Source organism: Eleginops maclovinus, chromosome 17, assembly GCF_036324505.1.
Source record: "Eleginops maclovinus isolate JMC-PN-2008 ecotype Puerto Natales chromosome 17, JC_Emac_rtc_rv5, whole genome shotgun sequence".
In the NCBI taxonomy this organism is placed as follows: Eukaryota; Metazoa; Chordata; class Actinopteri; order Perciformes; family Eleginopidae; genus Eleginops; species Eleginops maclovinus.
In genome coordinates, this window is record NC_086365.1 from 14,500,295 (window position 1) to 14,526,002 (window position 25,708).

General features: G+C 41.2%; 2 protein-coding genes across 2 annotated transcripts; one reads left to right on the forward strand and one right to left on the reverse strand.

Moving 5' to 3' along the window:
• Positions 1-1,395: 1,395 nt before the first annotated feature.
• On the reverse strand, positions 1,396-8,754 carry ints13 (integrator complex subunit 13). Its single transcript, XM_063906092.1, has 17 exons — positions 8,377-8,754; positions 7,503-7,753; positions 7,122-7,196; positions 6,776-6,978; positions 6,577-6,657; positions 5,995-6,085; positions 5,762-5,890; positions 4,446-4,530; positions 4,271-4,363; positions 3,868-3,957; positions 3,191-3,369; positions 2,815-2,979; positions 2,542-2,696; positions 2,237-2,467; positions 2,016-2,146; positions 1,724-1,859; positions 1,396-1,637 (listed from the first exon to the last, which is right to left on the reverse strand). Exons 2-17 carry the CDS (start codon positions 7,725-7,727, stop codon positions 1,601-1,603), a joined length of 2,106 nt encoding a protein of 701 aa, XP_063762162.1. The 5' UTR covers positions 7,728-7,753; positions 8,377-8,754; the 3' UTR covers positions 1,396-1,600.
• Positions 8,755-9,424: 670 nt separating this feature from the next.
• ano6 (anoctamin 6) lies at positions 9,425-25,708 on the forward strand. Its single transcript, XM_063905466.1, is given in 21 exon segments — positions 9,425-9,721; positions 13,863-13,933; positions 15,125-15,253; positions 17,997-18,062; positions 18,144-18,431; positions 18,520-18,633; positions 19,236-19,351; positions 19,525-19,659; positions 19,732-19,837; positions 20,497-20,557; positions 20,730-20,875; positions 21,014-21,091; positions 21,479-21,707; positions 21,929-22,098; positions 22,179-22,276; positions 22,368-22,498; positions 22,712-22,917; positions 23,009-23,041; positions 23,043-23,206; positions 23,651-23,756; positions 23,841-25,708. Coding segments are annotated over 21 exon segments (2,760 nt in total). The 5' UTR covers positions 9,425-9,627; the 3' UTR covers positions 24,060-25,708.

Here is a 25,708-nt window from a genome sequence, read left to right on the forward strand (position 1 = left end):
CACTCCAGGTAGGGAATGAAGCCTTACCCCAAGTGAAGGAGTTCAAGTATCTCGGGGTCTTGTTCTCGAGTGAGGGAACAATGGAGCGTGAGATGGGCCGGAGAATCGGAGCAGCGGGAGCGGTACTGCAGTCGCTTTACCGCACCGTTCTGACTAAAAGAGAGCTGAGCCAGAAGGCAAAGCTCTCGGTCTACCGGGCCATCTTCGTTCCTACCCTCACCTATGGTCATGAAGGATGGGTCATGACCGAAAGAACGAGATCGCGGATACAAGCGGCCGAAATGGGATTTCTCCGCAGGGTGGCTGGCATCTCCCTTAGGGATAAGGTCCCTTATCCGGGAGGGACTCGGAGTAGAACCGCTGCTCCTTCACGTTGAAAGGAGCCAGTTGAGGTGGTTCGGGCACCTAGTGAGGATGCCACCTGAGCGCCTCCCTAGGGAGGTGTTCCAGGCCCGTCCAGCTGGGAAGAGACCGAGGGGTAGACCTAGGACCAGGTGGAGGGGTTATATCTCTTCGCTGGCCTGGGAGCGCCTTGGAATCCCCCAGTCAGAGCTGGTTGATGTGGCCAGGGAAAGGAAAGTTTGGGGCTCTCTGCTGGAGCTGTTACCTCCGCGACCCTGACGGAAATGCGGGAGAAGATGGATGGATGGATACCATATATATATCATTCTGAAATGGACCAATCTGCACAATGAGTTCTTTTAATTGTGGTACTTTAGGTATACTTAGATGGCAATACTTTTGTACTGAGCAACACTTCGGGACTTTTACTTGTTACAGAGTATTCCTACATTGTGGTACTTATACTTTTACTCAAGTACAAGATCTGAATACTTCTCCCTCCTCTGATCAGCAGTCAGGTCGTTTGTGGTCGCTCTTTCAACACCGTTTACCCCTCACTCCGCTGACCCTAACCCCTTTACAGTGTCACTTAGATGCTGATACATGAGGAAGTCAACAGAAAATTGCTCGCCACTCTTTTGACCCTCTAACCTCACCAGAAGGAAACCCCCCTCTGGACCCTGACTCAGAGACGCAGCTCAGAGTGGATCCACGGCGTTGGTCTGCTGCTGGTGACATTATATGACTACATGGGATTGTTGTGGGTGCTTACTCATTCAAGTCATATGACGTAATGACTTGACCCTGTTTGAAAGGGAGCCCACGGTTGAATGGAGGGCAATGAATGGAATGTTTAAAATGACTCTGTGCTGTAAGGGTTGCCAGGGGAACAGCATATTTATCTCCTCTCAACTCGTTTGGGAAGAAACATATGGCTAACGTAGTAATGGAAAAATTAGAAGCATGAATGACATGGAAAACAAAGTTGTTAGCAATTATTTTACCACTTGTTTTAAAAAGTCCCTCTTAAGACACTGACACTGGACACCAGAATTCATCACTTCCATATTCATGAACTTTTATTGTGTTATCACAATATGTGAACAACATATCTACAAAATAACCAGTTAGAAAAACGTATAAATTCCATAAAGAGTTCACCATTTATTTCATTCTGTTGTCTTTTGTTTTCTGAAGACAACACTGTGGTCCAGAATCTCTTCCTGGGCGGGGCTGATAGCAGAGATCTGTGGAGACATCATCTGGACGACTTTCCGTTTTCGTGAACGTCCATCCTGTCACAAAGGAACAAGTTTGATTAGGACACGGGAAGCCTGCGTGAGGAATATTGAGTTACAGATGCTTAATGTTTCCTACACACCCATTCTCTTCTTTGAGCTGCTGGTACAGCTCAAACTTGTTATTGACGGAGCTCACTCTCCCCATAAACTCTTGGTGCTTCCTGGAGTTTGCTGCAGTGATGCGGTTGCTCCACATAGTGAGCAACGAGACAGGACCTGCAGGAACAGGGAGACAGAGTTTGGGTATGCACCATATACACCACGGAAAATCCCCGGTAGGTGAAAACCTACTTAAACCTGTTTCTGATCTTCTGCAATGAGCTTTTATTGGCACAGGCTCAAATTCTAAGCAGAAATGTGTGATGCGTGTACCTTTGGCTCTCTCTGGAGGCTGGACCTCCTCAGTGCAGATGCGGGGCTTCTTGTTGGCTGGCTCTGGAGAATCTGGGGAGTCTTTGATCACCTCCGGCTCCGGCTCTTCCTTCTCCAGCAAACCCTTTAGTCTGAAAACAGAAAGTAAGACACGTCAAATCCAAAGTAAAGAGGATTTCTATTTACATTTATGTACAGTATATACAAAGACATCCACTGACCTCTCCGACTCCTGCCAGCTTTTGTCGTCGGCGTCCTTGCTGCCGTTTTTCTCCGTCTTGTCCTCCCTGTCCTCCCTCTTCCTCCCCCTCTTCTTCCTCTCCTCCTCCTCGGGGGGTTTGCTGCGGCAGGCGGTGATGCAGTCCAAAACCCGCTGGTGTCGCTCAGTGGCTCCGGCGTGAGTCTTCACTAACGTCTCCAGCTCGTTCCACATTATACGATACTGTTCGTCTCTGGGGAGGGGGGGACATGGAGTTAGTGACACAACTTTTCACCTGCATGAATGATGAGTTTTAGAATGGAGTACCTCTTAGGGCCTTTGCCTCTGGATCCCACGGTGGAAATAGGAAGGGGGTCGTTCTTCCTCTCCATGTCGACCAGGTTGTAAACCGTCTTCTGGCAGGTCAGAACGTCCTCCTCAGACAAAGTCTCTTTCACTATCAGGTTAGCTAGAGGAACCACCTAGTGGAGGAAATCAGGAATACACACAGGGAGGATGAGGATGGGGGAGGCATAGAGAAATCGAAAAGAGTGAAATCTAGTGGTAGAAGCACGGTATCTCTGGGTGCTGCTCACTCACAGCCTGCATGTTGAAGATGGTGGTCTGCGAGATGATCATGGGCCAGTACCGAGTGTGGCGCTCCAGCTGTGCTTTGGCCCTGTCAGCCGGGAGCTTCCCCGAGGGATCATGGGAAGTCTCTGAAACAGGAGTGAGCCGGTTCTCCCTCATAAATTCACCAAAGTCCTGAAAAACAAAGATTTGGTTTAAGAGAAGGAACCCTTTGCACTGGATGTGATCTCTGTGGATTCATTAGGCGGAGAGGAGGAGCGTTTTAAATAAATAATACTGCTGGAGAAAAATCGTGGCAAATGCTGGTTGGATCAGAGCAGAAGAAGAGTCTTCCTGATGGAACTTCAGCTAAGCCTCATTCATCTAAAAGTCGTGCTGAACGTACGGTGATGCGGTAATCTGTCACTCGTCCCCCGCAGCCCTCGCTGATGGAGGGCGGGTCCTCCAGGGTGGAGCGGTTGCTGTTGAGGACGTGCAGGAAGATCTCTCCTCCGTGGCTGCTGAGCATGTGGCTGATGACCTTCGAGCCCGACTTCCTGGGCTGCTCCAGCAACACCGACCGACCTGTGGTCAGTCAGGGGGAAAAACCCAGCTGAAGTTAAATAGTATAACCTAAATTATTGGTATAGGTTTGATTTATTCTGGACTTGGAAGTAACTTATGTAAAGGCATTACGATATTTGAGGAGCATTACAAGAAGCTTTAATACGGGTAATTACACAGTGGGTACACATTAACACTTTTATAGACAGGTTCAAATGTTCTGTTCAAATAATAGTGAAGTGTTTTTTATAAAAATGGAATTTTGTATGCGTCTTTTTTACTGTAAAATCCCATTAAATAGGGAATAAAAGGTAGCATTATCAGATGCTTAGTTTTTGTGCCTTTAGCAGAAATCTACAGACGCAAATACGTAAAGTGTACTAAAAGAAATACATGACTGTGTATATTGGATGTTTCATTTTTTAATCTGAGACAAGAAAAGGGAATTTATGTAGCCATAACTCCCCAAATTGAGCAGGGATAAGCCGCAGTGCTTCGCTTCACAACGGTTTAGCTTACCGTTGAGGAGGAAGTTGGTGAGACACGACGAGGGGCGACTGTTCACGTCTGTGGGGGAGATGCGATATGCTCCTGTACAGTAATGCAGCTCTGAGGTGGAAACAAAACACACACACAAATAGATCAAAATCAGGCCAAATCAAAAGGAAAAATGTGAATAGTCGTCACAAAAGTCAAAGTGGATCCTGAAACTGTAAATGGATAGTATAGACGTTTCTAAATAAGGAGTCCACTAACAAGAAATGAGGCTGATATAGCACTTGTAGGAAATATTGAATATTAAAGTCTGGTAAATGAATGAAAGCCTTAATATTAAATCTGACAATAATGATAACTTAAACTTATATAGCGCCTTTCATGGTACCCAAGGTCGCTTTACAAAAAGACCTCCAGCTGCTCCTACCTATGCTGTTGGTCCGCGGCGTGCACCACTTCAGTGTGATCGTCTCCTTGAGTCCGTTTTCTCTCGTGCTGCTGCCGGCCATATGCAAGTCTCCTGCAAAGCACACACAGGTCACATGTAAGGAGCTGAAGAGGAGAAGTGGATGGATTTTAGTCAAAAGATAAAGAGTTCTCACCGCTTTTGAAGAACTCCAGGTGAGCGTCTCTGTGGTGCAGGAGCTCGACGTCGTAATTGGCCGACGTGTTGGCATGCTGCTCTTCCTGCACATCCGCACAGACAACAACACATACAGGTGAGTGTGAGGTCAGCTGTTAACATGTGCTAACTAACACACACATACACACACACACACACAAACCACACGCACACACACACAGGGTCAAACACACATAACACTGCTGATTTCATGTTCCGAAGGGTAAATGATAATGAACAAAGTAAAAGAAAAGAAGCTTTCTGGGTGACAAAAATATGATTTCTACTCACATTTGAGTCCTTAAATTAGCAAAATACAAAGCCTATACTTGTCTGATATAAATTGTATATTTCAAATCTAAAAAACCAGATGAGAAACTGCTGACCTAAAGCAAATCTGACAACTTTCTACACCTCAAATAGAAGTTTAAGGAAGACTAAAGGTGGAATCATTACACATTTAAAAAGGTGAGGTTTTAAACTAAAACTAGTTCAATCCAGACAGCACAATCGACCACATCAAGACACTAAATGGGGAGTGATTAGGAGCTGATGGGGGAAACAGAGACCAGGGGGAACTTTGGATAACTTTAAAAAGGTGTAAACACACAGGAGGGGCAACGCTGGTCAGAGAAGTTTGGATGTAGAATTGAATCAAATTCTGCATTATTTTTAGGAATTTGAAAAACGTGTAATTGAAATATTGTAAAAGTAAGTGAACCGATGTAGTTCAAGCTTATTTTAACTTGAAAAAATGCGTTTTAGGTGTGCAGCAGACCCGACCAGTGTTGCCCGTCCTTCACTGGAGCCTCACCGGAGATCTGTAGACCAACTGTCACATCAAAACAAATTAAAGACACGGTTTCTGCCCGTAGCAACAGCAGCAGAGCTCCAAACATACACTGTGTACACTATGTGGTGTAAAAACCCTGAGCCTCCCTTTCATGTGTGTGTGACAAGAGTACTAACCTGTTCGCAAACATTTAATGTGGGCTAGCAAAACAGAAAATACAGCATGAAACCAGCAGCAGAATCACAGTCAGATCAACATGCAGATGAGATAAAACAAAGTGACTATGGGTCATTATCGGTGAGGGCGGGCGCATACATAGAGATAAAGCAAGCCAAAAAAAAAAAAGCATCAAGGCTGTAATGGAATCAGAAATAAGGAATGGTTCACTGCATTCTGGAAATGACATGTGTGTACTAGCAAAAGAAAGATTGTACGAGTCTATATGGATTCAGATGTTGTCGAGGCATGTGCATGGCCAAGAGGAAAGGCAGGAAGCCCCTTACCTTCATGGGGATGTTTGTGATGGTGGTGGAGGCCAGGTCAAAGTGCTGCTGGACCAGGATGTTGAGTTTGGTGGCGAGGTGACGCCCCGCTCGGACCAAGTGAACCTCGCTGGTGAGCAGAGAGGAGATCTGGAACAACGAGAGGGGAACGGGTGAGAGGACTAACAGCTGGGGTTATATCCAGCATTAAGTGCCATGTTTGGATTCTAAAAGTTTCCCCGGTGAGCACACACCTCTTTCTTGGGTCGGTCGGACACCAGCGGCTCCTCCCCCTGCGGATGGATGTGAACCAGAACCAGGTCACACTGCTGGATGGCCATCAGCCTGAAACACACAAAGGGTGAGATGGAAATAAGAAAACAAATCTGAAAGTCATTTATCAAAACAATCTGTACAAAATCACTGTGATCACATCTGTATTACAGCCTATTCTAACCTACTATAACCACATTAAAATCACTTTATAAAAAAGGGACAACGAGTACGATTTAAGACTCACAAAAATAATCACCCTCAATAATCACTTATGACCCATGTGGGACAGTGTCTGTATCTGAAGAGACTCTCTGCACGGTTCTTCTTATTTGTCAGTTCAGGAAGTGTTCATGCATTACCATCTATAAAAACATAGCTTCCTGGAGCCAGATCAAAAGTATGCAGCCAAGAGGAAGCTACGAACAAGGCGAAACAGCACCGAAAAATTGAAATACAGTGAGGCAAACACCCAAGCTGACTGAGCTACAGTTTGGAAATCCTACTCCTTGTACCTCTAACAGGTGAGGGACTCTTCTCTCTGCACATCCTCTGATACTGACCTGTCGGAGCCTGCTGCCAGACGGTTCTGTTCTAAAATGGTTTCTTGGATGCAGTCCTCCAACATGCGCACATGGGTATCACTGTGAACGAACACACAAAGAGCGCTGCTTTAGCACAGTCAAATATTAGACAACACATACCAAGAGCTTCATGTAAAGTACAAAACAAAGGCAAATTATAATATCAACATGGCGATACCTCTTAGCGTTGGTCAGGCAGATAATGCGTCCCCTGTTGGCCACTCTCTCCGCCGTGTCCATCATGGAGGTGCGCCTCTCGTGCTGCAGCTGTGTGATCTTACACAACGACTCCACCGCAGCCACCAGCCCGTGGAGGATGCTGCAACACTCGGGGTCCTCGCGTGGGTTAGGTGGTCCGACGGCTGCCAGAGCGGACATGAGCTGCCAGAGGAGAGAAACCGCATCGTCACATGCCAGACTTCTGCAAACATGTGGTCACTGAGGATCGTTAGAAATGTGGCAAGTTGGACACGCAGCTTGTAAATGCAGACTACAGGGATTATATAATTGTTTCTGTGGATTACCTCATGAGTGCTCTGGTCTTCCTGCCTCCAGGTATTCAAGATGTGGAACTCTGAGTCACTGACAATGTAGTTAATCTGTAACATAAAGAAATGGCAGAAAATGTGAAGTCATTGGTGCTCTGTTTCTATATGTATGCAATTGTTCTAAGAATATCTCATACGTTTTTCTTCATATCTACTGGACTGTCTATTTTATAGAAAATGTCAATATTCACACACACTTGAGAGGTGAACCTTGAGGGGAATCTTACTTTAACTAATACATTTCACAATTAAAATTCCCCAGTTGGTAACTAAAAGTAAGAGAACTATTTGTGAATCACTAGTTTTCTGGATTTACGTTTAAATATGCAAATTAAAAAACAAAAACAAAGGGCTAACCAGTTTGTGCAGGGGATAAACGTCGTAGAGGATCCGGCAGTACTCCATGCTGCACTCCACAGCACAGGTCCACAGGGATTTGGACACCGGGGCCAGAGGAATAACCCCCTGACCTCGACTCTTCGTCAGCACGTCACACTCCACCTGCTGACGACTCGACTCCGCCATGTAGGGACAGTGATCCACCACGAACACCGTCTTGTGAGCCACGGAGAAGATCTTCATTTTGCAACTCTACAGTGAGGAATGATCTGTAAGGGACAACAGAAGGAAACAGCACGGGATTAACAGATTATTGACAAGCCGACAATAATACAACTAAAACAATGGCTGTTTTATAAAGTTACTAAATGCATTACAAACAGATAACATCTCTGTATATCATGTAAACATATATACTACTTCTGTCATGCAAATGTGTTTATACACTTTACTTTTCATTCTGATTTCCTGTCCTTTTGACACACTTTTCTATGACAAATATATTCCTTTATTTTTGATAAAAGTACAAGTTTAACATTTGATGTCTCAGCTTATGCTTTTGCTTGCTGATTTTCCTTTTTTATACAATAAGTGCTGGAGTGGAATATAAGGTTTTTAATGCCACCAGACGTTTGGGTGTAATTGTTTTATGTAATATAAATCAGAAAAGAAACTTCTGCAGTATATTATATTTTAAAGTGGATGGCTGTGCAGAAATATGCCAGATTTAAAAATGTATTACAATATTTCCTTCAGCCCATCTTTTGCTTTTACGGTTATATGATTATTATCTGAAGTGGCAGGTTGTTTAGGGAAGTTAAAAGCTACCATGTTCAACCTTTCTTGGTATTGTCTGATGATTATCTTATAGATACCAGTATGTCAAACTCACCTGGAGAAAATCTTCCCGGTTAGGAAATAATCTGATCCAAATAGAAACCGTGACTTCTCTCTTTAGGTCAACGTCTGACCATTAAAGGGAATATTATTCATCAATAGCTCCTAGCTAACACGACTATTAGCTAAAGTAGCATGTCGTCCTTTAGCTAAAACTAGCCGGAATCTTTTGTTTAGTGATTCGCATTTATCACCAGCGACACATACAATCACCCATGATGGTGAAATACTCAAATTAATGTTTTATACTAAGTCTCTGATAACCTAACTGTTCAGAATGAGACAGCAGGGACAATACATTTTAAGCCGTTTTAAGCTAGCAGGTTTGTTATTGGCGGAAACCGGGTAGGCATAAAGGTTCCGTCACTCTTTGGCTTCCCCTAACTGCTATGCCGCATTCACTGGTTCCTTTAAAAAAATGTGACTTCAGCACTTAAAAATGTAAGGAATTAAGAGCTTCGTGTCAATGAGCGAAGAAATCACCCATCATTTATCTTGAATCGTAAAATAAATCTATTCACTGTGTCTTGTACAAAGTTACTTTTACCACTTTTTTATGAGAATTTCTTGTTACTGTTTGTTGTAGATACATAAAGATGTATAGGTAAATACAAGTGGTTAAAGAGAACGGTAAATTCCCACTGTTTGTGTAGCCTGAACACCTCAAACAAAATAAGAATTTACTTTAAAAATATGTTTAAAATATGTGTTTTGTTCAGAGATTAAAGTCAGAATTATTTTTAATTTTTTTTAAATATAATTGTATAAAATAAAATATATATTATTTCAGAACTCTGAATTGAATCTCAAAAATATGTCAGATCTTAATCCTTTCCCGTAGCAGAAATGTGTAAACAACAACAATGTAAAGTAACGTTAGCCTACAGGTAACTTTGTTCCCATAAACTTCCACAGTTGTTAATTGGCATGCTAAGCAGCTAGCTTCAAGGAATGAGTGGGCGTGACTGATCTGTCAAAAATGCTTCAGTCTGGAACAGAACACCTCCTCCTCGAATCTTCTTCTCCTCCTCCTTCTCCGACCCCACCCGTTCCATTGCCATTCTCTCAAGTCTTAACTTGTATTGAGAGAAAAGTTTATAGTGGCGGAGTCCATGTTGGGAAATAAAGTCAGGATGTACCGAGGAAGGGGCTGCGCTGTGAAGAAGCCAGTGTAAAAACACTCCACAGACTGAGGGGTAAAGTAAAGTTGTTCTGCTTTCGGTGATGTGTCTGGACAACCAGGATTATGAGCGATAACGACATCCTCGAGATGGATTCTGTGTGTGAAACAGAGGAGATGGAGGCTGATATGGAGCTGGGCATGATAGACGAGGACGTGGGTAAGAAATCTGATGTGTTGTTTTTTTTACAAGATGGTGTGCATGTGGTGTAACGTAACGAAGTACATTTTCAAGTACTGTACTTTTTTGAGTACTTTACTTGAGTATTTCAATATTGTGCTGCTTTGTCCATCTTCTTCACTACACTTCAGGGGTAAATCATGTATTTTTACTCCACTACATTTATTTAATACCTGTAATTACATTTCAGATTTGGATAAATGATGTAAAAATATAATCAACACTTAAATCAGACTTTAGTTACACCTGGAGTAAATATTACCTTGAGTAATGTTAAGATTTGTTTCACTTCTACTCATAATTTACTGTTCATCATTATTTCCTTGTTATCATACACATGCTTGTTTACCCATGTCTACCATCATGAAACCTGGTGCTACTGTGGGGGTGTACTGCACACATTTTTAAGAGGGCACACACTCACACACCGTTATCACCAATACATTTAAATAACAAATGTTGGGCAGTCATCAGTAAAAAAGCAACTCTCAAAACCAGAAAGAGTGACTATGTCTAAAATAGACTTGGCTCTTTGCAAAGCATAAAACATGTAACCCATTCACAGTCTTTTGTTGCTTACATATTTCACATTCCTGATGCTACAAACCGTGACAGCAACTATACTTTGGAGTACAGTAAATATACAGCTGAAAACATACAGCTGTCAGTTCCCACACTTCACTCAATCTGTGAGCTTGCCTTGTCAATAAGGACATACTAAAAGAGACAAATGGTCCTTTGGGTTAACTTGACAGAAATATGTAGTTGGCCCAGACCATTACACAAAGTGCACATTGTTTAAAGAGGCCCTATTATGCTTTTGGGGGGTTTCCACTTCCGGTAGTGTGTTATAGTTTGGTGCAAAGAGTAAAATCCCTGTGTTCCCCCCGGCTTGAAACACCTCCATTGGACTCCTTTGTTTACTTCCTGAATTTATAGACATCACTTTGTAAAACTCCCGCCTCTATGGGCTAGCAATCCAACACAGTGTACGTGATAGAGCTAAGGGGCGGGACATCTTTAAGCGGTTGACTAATCACAGCAGACTCTGCAAGCTAAGCAATCAGAGCAGACAGAGGGTGAAAACAGGTGAACATTAAAGCATGGAAACATGTCGCAGAAGAGGCACAAAATACACCTATGAACCTGAAGAAGAGCATAATGTGTCCTCTTTAACAGAGCCGTTATTGACTTGTTTTTAATTATTTACAGACACTTTGTCGCTTTCTTTTATGCTGTAATAAGTGCAGAAAAAAGCATAGGGGTTTGAGTTAACTTGTACCCAACACATAGTGCAGTTAACCCAGAGCTAACCACAGACATCCAAACGGTTCTGTGGTTAGATGCATATGAGGAAGAGAGCTTAGTCTCAACTACACGTGTCAATGAATATGAATCATAACATTTTCCATTCAAAACTCCCACATACAGTAACTATCTGCTAATGCTTGAGTCTGATTTTAGAGCTGATTCTTTCCCTGTGTGAGACATTGCACTCTGCTGATGTCATTTAAAACCCAAGTGTGTGATGCAGAACGTATTTCCTGTCGGATGATAAGAACTGGTTTAAATGTAAGCTTTCTTTTCTTTAGATGATCCCTTATTTTGCACAAAATCAAAATACTTTGGGACAGCTGTTTCTGTTTCAAAAATTGTTTGTTTGTTCTGGCTTTAATTTTTCGGGTGTTGTCAGGGAAGATGTTCTCTGGAGAGGAAGTGAGTGCTAGGTTGTGGCAAGAAAGTACATTTTTAGTGCAGACTGCTGGTGGGCACACAGCATGCTTTTCAAAGGAATCATACTTCTGACTCACTCTACCTTGCAGAGGTTTCCCATAAGTGTTTCTCGTGGGTTTCATGACTCAATAGCTGCCGCACTTTGTATTGATTTTAAGGTGAGACCAGAAAACAATCATCGGGGTACTAAAGATGGACCGCCAGAGCCAGCCATGTAAACCATTAAAGAACACAGCCATAGGGAGCTTTGTTTTATTACAGGCGGGGAAAGTGTTTAGTGGGAGGATTTAGACCTACAATACATCAGTATCAAAGGGTAGCGATACAGTAAACCAGCTCCTATTAGGGTTTGTCCCTAACCATTCCTGCAAGTGACTAATTGCTCGGCATCTGAACAGGAGTAGCCCGAGGCACAGTCATTAAGGATTAGCAGGATAGTTTGTTACTAGTTCACCACTAGCGGCGTGTCTTATATCAAAACACTGACAGGCTTTTTAGAGCCTTGTTAGACTTCAGACTGCTAGGCTGGTAGGGGACACCGTCTAAGGAAAGTCTTGTGATGAAAAATGATTCCACTGTGAGGTTTCCCAGCGTGTTACTAGGGCCAGTGTTTGGAAAACAACATCTGTCTTCAGTTAATTTCCTCCTAGCGCTGCCCTTTATATGGAAAGATTACAGGATATTCCATGTTACATGTAATGTCATTGCAAAATTAGACCTCTGTAATATATGTATGAGGGATATAATGATGCGTTTTGTAGTTTGGGATATTGTTTTTGTTTACTTGTGATATGGTTTTGTTACTGAGGGCAGACACCAAATGAATACTTGGGAAAACCCTGCATTACATATTGTAAATGAGCAGTGTGGTGACCTCAGTGTAGTCTTTTCTTTCTCCAGGGAGTGACAAGACACTGTGGGAAGTTGTGTGTAAGCTATAAAAATGCAGCAACAACAGCATGAGGTTTATAGAAACAGGCTCGTAACAGGAGGTTGGAACTGTTTTGGAAATGAGTAACAAAGCGTTGCTGCTTCAGTAAGCTCCTCTGAAGCAGAACATGAATGTAGTGTCATTGTGAATCCATGTGTGTGAATGTTTGAAGATATTGTTGTGTTAGTAGATCCTTCTCTAACAAGTAGGCTAGAAAAAAAACCCTTTCCAGAAACACAAACACCTGGAAAACTACTTAAAATGGCCTCTGTGATTGTTCCCAGTTTCTCCAGAAGAACACTTTTCCATGGTCACACACACACACACACACACACACACACACACACACACACACACACACACACACACACACACACACACACACACACACACACACACACACACACACACACACACACACTTAAGGTTAAAAAACAATACCAGCATTGCGGCTACAAGACAAACTGCTATTTTGAGCTAAATGCTAACGACAGCGGCTAATGTGCCCACTGTGCAAATGCTAACTCTGGGAGAGAGTCATCGGCATAGCAGTGGAAGTCCAGGTTGAAGTGGCGGAGTATCTGACCAAGGGGGGCTAGGATGTAGATGATGAAAAGCAGGGGGGCCGACTACTGATCCTTGGGGAACTGGGGCTAAAATTAAAGCTGGACAAAGTCTTGCTTAATATTATAACAAAACATATGGATATATCAGCTGATATTGATATGAATACTTGAAAGTAGGCTGCAGGGTCAACTCTTAGCCCAGGGTTAAGGATAGCCTTGAATGGGATATGCAGTGCAACAAAAGAAAAGCCCTTAAACTGTGCTTTTTAAACTGGTTTAGTTAAACCTTGGACCTGTTTGCTCTGTCCTAACAAGCCCAGCCTAACTGTAACTGTGTGATGATGTAGTTTAGGTTGATTTACTTAAAATATAGATCATTATATACACTTGAATACATACTTACATCATTTGTAGGACAGGTTCCCACCAAAATAACATTTCACAATTTAGTATTAACACAATAGTACTACAGATACGACTACTTCAATAGCCTCAGGCGAGTAAGCAATTCACAGGTGTCTCAACCGCTTTCACGACTAACAAACAGGCCGCTGTAGTTTGAACCGTGTGACTGTGTGGCCTTTATTGGAGCATTCGAGGTGAACATGTTCAACTTTTTAAATGAAAAATGAAAGTAATCTGCAGCAAAGAAGTAGCCCTTATATGTGAGCAAAGAGCACATTGCATAGTAACAGTAGAAGTAATCTACAGTAAGACAAGCTTTTGAACGCAGTTGAATTATTTAATAACTCTTAACGAAACCACAAATCAAAGCTGCTATAAGGACCCTGCTAACGTATTTGTCGGGGCTCAAGTAAATATTCATTTGGTTTTGTTTGTGTATTAACATGTCTGTATTCCCATGTTTGTTGTGTTCCTATTTTCCCAGTTTACCCCCAGGAGTTTTTACCCACTTACCACAGTATTAAAGAAGGAGCAACAATCAAAAAAGCGCTACTGGTGAGTCTACACTGTAATATGTTCAGCTACAGTAGCAGCTCATCAATCAGATGTACTCTTTGTTAAGGGGGTGGGTTTTAAATAAGGTGTCATGCTGACCCGGGTGCTTTGTACGGATCCGTTTTTCTACGTCTGAATGAAATCGTTTTCTTGACTGAGTTTACGACCTATGAGTATTTTTTCCCCCGAAGTTTGTCAGGATTGTAATTTTTCAGCCATAATGTGGGGAACCATTCTGTTTTAGATGGTACTAATTAGAATAGATTTCTATCCAAAAGAATGACAGGATAGTAGTGTGTCATAACTTGCTAAGACAGAATGTGCATGAGTGGGAATATTCAGCTCACCTGGAAGAAAACATGACTACTTTTAGTACTTTCAACTCGGGGTTGAGAAGCAAAATCAGTAAAAACAAATCAATACATTCCCCCCAAAAATCATATATACATAGATAAATAATGTTTTCATTTATAAACAAAAGAAAAAACAAGATAAAAACTAAGAGAATTGATCACCAGATTTTTACGTTTTCTCAATTGGCCTCTCAGGGCTTCCGTAGATTAGCCTACAGTACATGCAAGATAGAAAAACACACAAATAATTTACAGGATTTTAAAAATCATGATTCTTAATACTGTTTCCTTAGGCTTCCTCAAGGCACACTGAAAAACTGAAACATTGACTTTAATTAAATGCATTATATCAACACATTTCACATAACTTTATTAGGCTAGTTGAAAGCAAATGATATTAAACCTAATATTTTTTTATTATCCAAACTTAATATTATTGCTAACCTAATAACGTTATGTGAAATGTGTTGATATAATGCATTTAATTATTACGCTTACTGGAGCAAATGACCACACAATGTTCAGTAGACACACACAGTCAATGCATTCACACACACATCCATTATGCATGTAATGTCATATGCGTGCAGGAGCTTTATTAATACCTAGCGGTGTCACAAGTCAGTGTGAAGAGGAAGGGCGGGTATCATTGTGTTTGTTGACACTCCCGCTTTTCCTGCATGGCCCCACATCACACGTTATAAAGTGAAGGTCAGTCAGGCGCTCGCGACAACACAGACCTTCCTTTTCTCTGTGCAACATGTACGGCACCATGGAGGAAGAGGAGTACGAGTTTCAGGAGGCAGACTTACCTGACGAGCCTTGCTTTTGCCCACAGGCAGAGTTTAATGACAAACCCGACTCCTTGTTCTTCAACGATGGGGTGAGGAGGATCGACTACATCCTGGTGTACGAAGATGAGGATAAGAAGGACTTTGACAAGAGGCACACGTTCATGCGGCGCAAGGTGGGTGTCTGGTTTTAATTGTTCATTTGTATTAAGCTGGGTGCTTCAATACTGTCCATCAGATGCTCACAGGTATCTAAAGTTTTGCAAATGGTGCTCACATGAAACGAGCAAGTCATCTACAAGTATAAAGTAATCAGCTCGTGACAAGAAATGTAAAATATGTGTTTTGTTTAAATAAAGTTGTATTTTAGAGCCATTTTCTTTGCTTTATTTAGTCGAAAGATGCAGGAAGTGTAGGGAAAGAGTGAAATTCCATAGCCTGCTTTGAAAATATCCAGCTTTTTAAGCGTATAAATGTCATCGCTCCTCCTATAATAACAATACATGTAATTCTGATCTGATTTTACAGTAAAATTCACTGTCAAATAATCAGTTTTAGGAGAAACACACATTTATATTAATGATGCAGTAGCTAGGTAGGCATACACACTCAGTCAAAGTCAATTTATGCTGAATACGCCTTTTTTCTTATTTGTTAAGGGAGTTGTATTTGCTGCAGGATGCCAGTGTATCACAGTTTATTTAAGAATCCACTAAGTAACTTCTGACGGTGTATTCTCGACAGGAACTTAAATAATGCTTTAATTTTCCAGGACAGGGAGTAGAGTAGATTGTTTTCAGAGCACCTTTCCACTGTACTTCTCTTTTATTCAGTTTCAATGCGTGTCATTCATCGCAGCTGCTGGCTGGATTCCCAACGGGAAGTTATGGAAATGAACAAAACCTTTTGCATTAGGAACTAAAATCCTTTTTTAGAACCTGAACCTTGTTATCATCCTGGCCCCGACATCCTAAACCATCAGATTTAACAGACTTACAGAGGTCTATGTGTTGCTTCAATTACTTTCATACGTTTTTGTGCACTTTTACACACTGGATTTCAGGGATCTGTGCAGGGATTGCACAAATGAAAGACTCAGAGACGTTATGACATCCACTGGTGTGTTGTTTGTGCCTGCCTGTGTCTTTCACAATGGGTTTGCAGTTAGGGATGTGTCATATAAAGCCTAGATCTGCAGACCACTGTTACCTGCAGTGTTGCAACCCATTTAGTGGTTTTGAAATGGAGACGGTGCCATATTTTTGACCAAAAGTGATGTCTTTAGCTGAAGATACTGCATATTTATACACGGTACTCTACCCTGCTGTTTATATGTCATATTTAGCTTGGGTTTTATCATGCACTTTTATTCTGAGACACTTTTTAATGTTTGTCAGACTAACATTTTCTTATGCTAGTTTTCATCTCATATGTTTTAGTTTCGTGTCATTTAGGTGTGTCTGTTTCACTGTACATATGACAGTAAAATATCTCTGTCCATGCTGAAAGGAAATATACACGATGGAGAATGAGGGGACTAGGTTTAGAAAGATGAGATGAGTATCAGCTAGTTCCTGTACGGATTAAACCTCGGCTCACTCCACCGCAGATCCACAGGGAATGGAGCTACTGTTCTCAGTCATCCTCAAACAGGAGATGAAGAGGGCAACAGTGTGCAGCAGCCACTCCCTTTGCTTTGTGTTTCCACAGCCCAACGAGGGTCAAACTGAAACTGCTAAATTTGTTTCTGCTAGGAAGGCGTCGCTCACTTCTGATAATGTTAAATCTTAAATATTGTGTCCTGGCTGAACTAACAGTGAAGGTATTTCGTCAACAGTCTCTCAAAGGTATTCCTTGGAATTGTATTTCCTCGGATGACCAGCCTGAACATTCGTACTAGCTTCTACCTATTGTATTTCAATACGTTTTATAACCCTAATTCAGTGTAGCAGTGTTCAGGATGTGGTTTACTGTAGGATTTCCTGACATGCTCTGACTTGCCTTTCATGCCACTATGTGCAGTGTAAATAATGCATATGTGGAAATGGAACGTGTCTACAATTCCTCAGATGTCTTTAAATAAATATAATTGAATGACAAATTAAAACAGCACCTTTCTGTTAACAATAACTGTTTGGATCCTAGTCACCTTTTATATATCTCCGTCTTTCAATCAGCGTTATTATAAGTTACTATTATTATTCATTATTGTTATTATTATTATTGTTATTATTGTTGTTGTTATTATTGTTGTTATTGTTATTATTATTATTGTTGTTGTTATTATTGTCGTTGTTATTATTATTGTTGTTGTTATTATTGTCGTTGTTATTGTTATTATTATTGTTATTATTGTTATTGTTATTATTACTATCGTTGTTATTATTATTGTCGTTGTTATTATTGTTGTTGTTGTTATTGTTGTTGTTATTGTTGTTATTATTATCATTGTTGTTATTATTATTGTTGTTATTATTATTGTTGTTATTGTTATTATTATTGTTATTATTATTATCGTTGTTATTATTATTGTTGTTGTTATTATTATTGTTGTTATTATTATTGTTATTGTTGTTGTTATTGTTGTTATTATTATTGTTATTATTACTATCGTTGTTATTATTATTATTATTGTCGTTGTTATTATTGTTATTATTGTTGTTGTTGTTATTGTTGTTGTTATTTATTGATTTTGATTTAATATCATTTAGTTTAATTTTAATTCCCTTTTATAGATTTTGTCCCAGTGTTTTTCTTCATGTCTTTTTTCTTTTTTAAACTGCTTTTGGATTTCAGGTGTAGGGTGAGTTATGAGTTATAGTCTTTGTTTTGAAAGTACATGCGTGGACAGAATAAGTCAGCACATCCACAGAGAGGATGGGAAGCTTGAAATCTGATTCCTTTAGTTTTCCTCTGCAGAGGCGGCGGGAGTACTTTGAAGCCAGCCTGATGAAGATGGGCATAGAGCTGGAGGCGACACAATCTGTGAGTAGATCACACTTATTCAGAAGGGTTCTCCTCCTGTATCTCGCACCTTAAAGACTCCTTCTTCCTCGCGTCCTGCAGGTGATAAACGACAAGCTGCTCTTCGTGAAGGTGCACATGCCGTGGGACGTGTTGTGCACCTACGCCGAGGTCCTGCACATCAAGCTGCCCATCCAGCCCAACGACCTGTCCTCCCGACCGTCGGCATGGCGCCACCTCTCCTGCATCACCAAACACTTCTACCCCGACGAGGAGCTGATCATCAAGGAGACGGAGTTCTTCACCGCCCCCTTTGAGAAGGACCGTCTGGAGTACTTCCACGTGAGGGACAGGGACCTCTTCTTCACCGCCGCCATGAGGAGCAGGATGGCAAGTTGTTTTTCTTACTGTATTGCTTCATTAAAGGATGTAAACAGATGTGCAGCATGAATAATACAATCATGTTTTCCTCCTCCAGGCGTACTACATCCTGAGTCGAGCCCCCTATGAAATACGAGGGAATATCAAGAAGTTTGGCGTCACCAAACTGCTGGACGGTGGAGTGTACAAAGCCGCCTATCCCCTCCATGATGTAAGTCACATGTTACTCTCATATTAACACACACACACACACACACACACACACACACACACACACACACACACACACACACACACACACACACACACACACACACACACACACACACACAGACATAAAACCGGTGATTGATGACTTTTATTTATTCATTTTTTTCTAGAATGTTTAGTTATTTTCTGTTAAATTTGTGACCGTTATAAAAAAAAAGTCTGAATTTTGTGGAACAAGTATCTGACAAAATCTCAGAGAATATAACACTTTTTTTCTCAGTGATTTTTCTGTTTTCCCTCCTAAATTTAATGATTTAATCTCAGGTTATTCAAGAATTTGTTTTCTTGTATATTTATCATTTAATTAGAAAAACATCCATATTAAATATAAAAGTACATTTAATATAATAAATTCTTAGTAAATAAGTAGTTTTTTCTCTCATAAATTTAACATTTGAACCTAATAACATGTCCAATTAAATATACTTCTTTTGAACATTCCCCAAACATTATTTGCCCCTAAAATGGGCCTTATAAGCAATCATATATGTATCATTTTTAAGCTTTTGGGCTTTGAAAATCCTCTTCCTCCCTGTTTTTCAGTCCAGGTTCAATGTGAAGTCCACAGAGGAGGGCTGCCCCAGCGAGAGATATCTGCTCTACACAGAATGGGCTCATCCCAAAAGCTTCTACAAGATGCAACCTCTGAACCTCATCAGGTGAACCTTCATGACCTCGTCACAACTTAAACTCCTTTCATGATCCAAAGCTCCTGTGAACTGAAACGCTTTGTGCCGTGTTGACTATCAACAGAAGGCCCGCGGGTCTCCTCCCTTTGTGCAACAACGAGTAATAGAGCCACAGGAGATCCAACCATTGTTTGTTTTCACAGGAAGTATTACGGCGAGAAGATTGGCATTTACTTTGCCTGGTTGGGTTTCTACACAATTATGCTGGCTCTGGCTGCCGTCGTGGGACTGGGGTGTTTCATTTATGGGTACAGGACTCAAGATACCAGCACCTGGAGGTACGTATCCTTGTAGATGTTGAATGATATTCTGTATGTTTCCCTGTGTGATAATCTCTGTCCTGACTGCAGCAAGGAGGTGTGTGACCCTGCCATTGGAGGAAAAATAGTGATGTGTCCGCAGTGTGACAGAGAGTGCATATACTGGAGGCTAAACAGCACATGTGAAGCTTCAAAAGTGAGTTTTATTTCATTTAAACACGAAAATAATCTGTCCTATTAACCCTTGATGTGTCAATGTGTAGCATGGGTGTAACTGACTGTAATCTGATTGTAATGATGGTGTAATATTGGTTGTATATGGGGCTAACAGTGTTATTTGCATGTCATTTGGTTGTTATAATGGTGTAATATGGGTGTAAAATAGATCAAATATGGGTTAAATATTATATAAATGCATACTGGCGACTGTGGCTGTGAGGGAGTGCGGTCGTCTTTCAACCAGAGGGTTGTGGGTTCGATCCCAGCCCGGAGAGATAAGACACTGAACCCTGAGTTGCTCCCTATGACCAAACGGTTGACGACTCGTAGCGTGTAAAATGTAGAAAGCGCTGTCTAAGTTAAGTCCATTTACCGTACCCTTAATTAGCAATGTATAACAGCAGTACAGAGTAAAGTCATACTTTATAGAAAGACTGCAAGATTTCTAGGCCTAAATACTTTACGGGTTAATGCTTTTGGTAAAAGTATACATGTTGTTTCAGAGGACGTGTTTTTACAGCTGCAGACTTTGCATAATTGATTGTGCGGGCGGCTTTTTACGCCCATGACAGTTGGCAGTTTTTGAATGTAAGCAGGACAGTTCTGATGTTGCTCTTCTTTCCGTTTGTCTTCTAGAAACTTTGCATATTTGATAACTTTGGGACCTTGGTGTTTGCAGTCTTCATGTCAATCTGGAGTAAGTTTTCCGCTCAATCTAATATCATATACTGAGAGAGAAGCTGTTTATTTTTGGCTCAACTAAAGGGAAAGCAGACACAGGAAGACGCAGACAATGCTGTGTGTCCGTAGTTACTTCCGTCTTTCCCGTAATTGCCCTCTTACTTTTCCTGTTTATTTCCTCTCCGCAGTCACACTGTTCCTGGAGTTTTGGAAGCGCTACCAGGCGGAGCTGGAGTACATGTGGGACACTGTGGAGTTTCTGGAGCAGGAAGAGCCGCCTCGGCCAGAATATGAAGCCAAGTGTATTTATGAGAGGAAAAACCCCGTCACTGGGGTAAATCACACACTCAGTACTCTTGATGCTATCATTTTAAAGCATCGAAGACAAAAACTAAGAGAGGGATTTGAGTTTTATGTCGTGCAAAGTAATTAAAGTGCATTATTTCACTGTGTGTGTGTTTGTGTGTTTTAGGTAAAGGAAAAAGTGCCTTACACAGCCTGTGGACGATGTGTCCGGTTGTCAATAGGAATCGGGACAGTCTTTTTCTGGGTAATGTAAATTAAAGTCAGTTGTATTACAACACATATAACTAAACATGCATCAATGGTAGAACTGTATTGTATCTGTCTGCTATTAAGGTAAAACAATCCTGTTATTAATATCATTTGTTCATTAATTACAGGTGATTTAACTTATTTCATTGTAACTAATGTAAGCGCTCTTTCACCATCCATTTATTAATTGTTAACTTTATTTCATATACAGTATATTGAATAGTCTCTGCAAGTATTAATTGGAATTATCGTAATCTCTACTTTACTTTTATGCCACAACTTATGCCAGAAATCTCCGTCCAGTAACACAAAGCATTACCTATTATTTTTCAATTTCAGAAGTGAATGTACTTGATTTTAAAGGTGTATTTCTGTCCGTTAGATTCTGTTGATCCTGGCGTCCATCGTGGCCATCATCGTGTACCGCCTGGCTGCTTTCTTCGCCTTCTCCGCCAAACTGCGGGCTCAGGACCTGAAGGAGCTGGAGCCGCTGAAGGAGTACGTGACGCCTCAGATGGCCACCGCCGTCACCGCCTCCCTCATCAGCTTCATTGTAATCATGGTCCTCAACATCCTGTATGAGCGCGTCGCCATCTGGATCACTGACTTTGGTGAATTATTGTATTTATTTTATTCATGTTTTTATATTTTTGTTTTTATTTATTTTATCTACATCATTTGTTTGATTTTGTTTACTCGATGTATTACATTTATTTTAATATTTATGTAATTTTTTATATTTTCTATGTTCTCTACTTGCTTGTGAAGCGTCTTTGATTTCCAGAAAAAGTATAATTATTATTATAATCCTTTTTTTCTACCTGTCAAACAGAGCTTCCTCGGACTAAGACGGACTACGAGAACAGCCTGACCCTGAAGATGTTCCTCTTCCAGTTCGTCAACTACTACTCCTCCTGCTTCTACATCGCCTTCGCCAAGGGGAAAGCGGTCGGCTTCCCTGGAGATCCCGTTTATCTTTTGGGAAAATACCGCAACGAGGAGGTACGGTTTGTCCCTCTAGCTATTCGACGTCTCACTGACTGACTCGCTTGATATTCCTGACTCTTGTTTGCGTCCCGCAGTGTGATCCGGGCGGTTGTCTGATTGAATTGACGACTCAGCTCTCTATCATCATGGGGGGAAAAGCCATCTGGAACAACATCCAGGAAGTCTTGCTCCCGTAAGAAGTCAGAAACACCAAAGGGCTCAAAGCTAATCTCCCTTTCCCTGTCAAACCGAGCCCCTGTTGATACATCCCTTCTCCTCCACAGGTGGGTTAAAAACCTGATTTTCCGCTACTGCACTCGTGCTACCTCGGAGAAGGTGATTCCTCGCTGGGAACAGGACTACCAGCTGCAGCCACTTTCCAAACTCGGACTCTTCTACGAATATCTGGAGATGGGTAAGTCTTACACAGATACAGCAGCAGAAAGGTTAGCAAAAAGTCTAGCGTGTCTCTAAATCACAAAACAGGTTGCACTACTAGACAAACTAGTTCTCACATACCAAAGGGGTTATCTGTTTACAATGTTAAGGCCAGAACAAAGGGTAAGTTTGCTAACGCTAGTGCACATCTTTTTTTTATTCATACCTCCCTGTGTCTTGTCTCTGGCAGTGATCCAGTTCGGCTTTGTGACTCTGTTTGTGGCCTCCTTCCCTCTGGCTCCCGTCCTGGCGCTGGTCAACAACCTGTTTGAGATCCGGGTCGATGCCTGGAAGATCACCACTCAGTTCAGACGCATCGTGCCGGAGAAGGCTCAGGACATCGGGGCCTGGCAGCCCATTCTCCAGGGCATCGCCATACTGGCTGTCGCGACAAATGTGAGGAACTTGATTAAGTAATCAATTAACAATAGTTTTGATAAGTGTGACCCTTTCACTACATTTCACCGGTGTCCTGGTGTCTCAACAGGCCATGATCATTGCGTTTACCTCCGACATGATTCCCGCGGCTGGTCTACTACTGGTCCTTCTCCGTGTACCCGTATGGAGATCACTCTAACCACACCATGCAGGGCTACATCGAGAGCTCGCTGTCTCTATTCAACATCAGCGACTTCTCTAATAGCAGCGTGCCCATGAGGACGCCTTACAACATCACCACCTGCAGGTACAGACACCGTATATAATTCTATATTTTATGACTGCAAGACAAGAGATTTTGGAACAATAAAGCGGAACCATCGTTACAGAATAACAACAACCAGCACCACATGTACTCCGATGGACGTGAAAAAAAAATGGGACAAAAAATAAAAGAATAATAAATAAATAAATAAAAGAATAATTAAAATTAACAAAAATAATTAAAACTAATACAATAATAATTCAAATAATTTACATAATCTAAATTTTAACAAATATTTGTAATGCAATAAAGTGATAAAAAAATATTAAGAAATCCAGAATGACATTTTTGTTTTGCTAGTTTATGTAAATAGTTAATTGATTGCTTTTAATGGTGTGATTCAAACTTCTGGACACCTTTAAAAGAGATAAAATAAGACGGCAAGTTGAATACATGACTCATGTTTGATTTACTTTCCTCTTTTAGGTATCGAGATTTCCGGTATCCCCCAGGGCATCCCAGGCAGTACGAGTACAACGTCTACTACTGGCACGTGATCGCTGCCAAACTGGCTTTTATAATCGTCATGGAGGTGGGTATGAGCAGGAAATGGATCTATAACCACAAAACACAATTAAAATACGAATCATTCAAACATGTCTCTTTCCCCTCGCAGCACATCGTTTACCTCACCAAGTTCGTCCTGTCCTACGTGATCCCCGACGTCCCGTACGCCGTGAAGGAGCAGATCAAACGAGAGAAGTACCTGACCCAGGTCATCCTCCATGAGACCAACCTGAAGCTGGTGACCAAACGCTTGAAGCCCGTGGACGACGGGACGGTTAAGTGCGGGAAGGTGAACCTGACGCGGGAGGAGATGGAGCTCGATTTCTGAACGTAAAAAAAAGTATGGAGGAACGGATCAAACCAGACTGTACATACAAGAATACACCGTTGTATGCAGCGTCCGGGACAAGGAACGGACATTCGTGATGGAAAATGTGCACAAAGGAATCTTTGAGACAATGGGCTCCTGGGGGCAGACATTAAACAGCCCCCTTATGGTTGTTTCACCACTTGTTTTATTATGTTTCTATTTGTTGTCGTTACGCATCACCCAGTGGCTTTGTCTCTTTGTGGTCATTGTGTAAACGTTTTGTCCTTTTAATAATTTAATGTATTAATATGCCCCCATTTTTAGTTGTTTTGTGACTTTTTGTGGTCATTTTACCCTTTTTATAGTCTTTGTGTGTTTTGGTTTCTTTGTGGTCATTTTGAGTATCATCCTGGTTGGAAATGTTGTACGTGATCGTGAGAGTCCTCTGCTCACCCGGGGGGGAAAACGGAAGGAGATGAGGGACGTCCACCACGAGACAAAGTCCACAGGTAGGGCTTCTCCGGGCTGGCAGTGGGGCCATCGACACGTTGGTCCACTTATCCATCCATTGCTGTGTAGTAGGAAAGAAGACATCCTTATAACACTGTTGGGGGTGAACGAAAGGAGAACCACTGTAGTTTTTATATTCCTTTTAACTGTCCTCACACTCAACGCAAAGCATGAAAAGGAGAATGAACAATGCTTCCGTCCTCTATCACCTCTAAGAGGACAGATATTATGTAGCAGACACAAACAAGGTGTGGGATTAACAAGTTATTTCTTTCGGACTGTCGTTTTCAACTATGAGTTCAATAGTTTGTTCAAATCTGAATCCATATTCAATTTATATCTATTTAGGTTTAAGTATTTTTGCTTATTTCTGGAACCTGGTTTGGAACCCACAGCAAAGACACAAAGGGACATCAAAACGGCGTCTCGTACTTTGAAGCTTCACACTAAATAACACATGGTGAGCTGACAAGATTTTATTATAGCACTATAGCACTCATCAGTGTCGGCTTAAAGTGTAAAATACAGGATAGTTTGGAGGCCTCAGAAAGCTTGTGAGCATAAAGTGTTTTTAAATGTACATTTTGTCTTCAATCTACATTTTACGTTGACTATATGTGTGTTTCAGTCAGTCTATTGATGCAACAAGTGCCACGACAGCGAAAGTATCAGTATTATTATCTATAAAAACCACTATGCCATTTTTTACTGTTAGCAGAACTAATGAGCTAAGGTAATGCTTAACATCTCATTACGTGAGTGATGAGATGAAGGTGTTGGAATAGACATGGACTCACCTGTGCCTCTAATACCTTCACCTGTGTATAGTTAGCCATTCTAATATCATATTTTTTGTTAGAAATAGTCGCAGTCTAGTCTATTAGTTGTGAGTCTCTTTCTCTCATCTATTGAACTGTTTTGCACTTTTTTTTTTCTTCCAGTTCCTGTGATAGCAACCCAGTCATTTAATCCTCTCCTGTGTTTTCTGAATTCTTAAATCAATACCTCTGCTGTATTATTGCATTGCATTGTGATTAAAACAATGGTACTATAACCACCGTGTATGTAAACAGTATCATATACCAGCAATACATGATGATGCATTTCTGTCCTGTGTGACTTTAATCCTCCCATAAAACAGTTTTATTAAAAAAGTG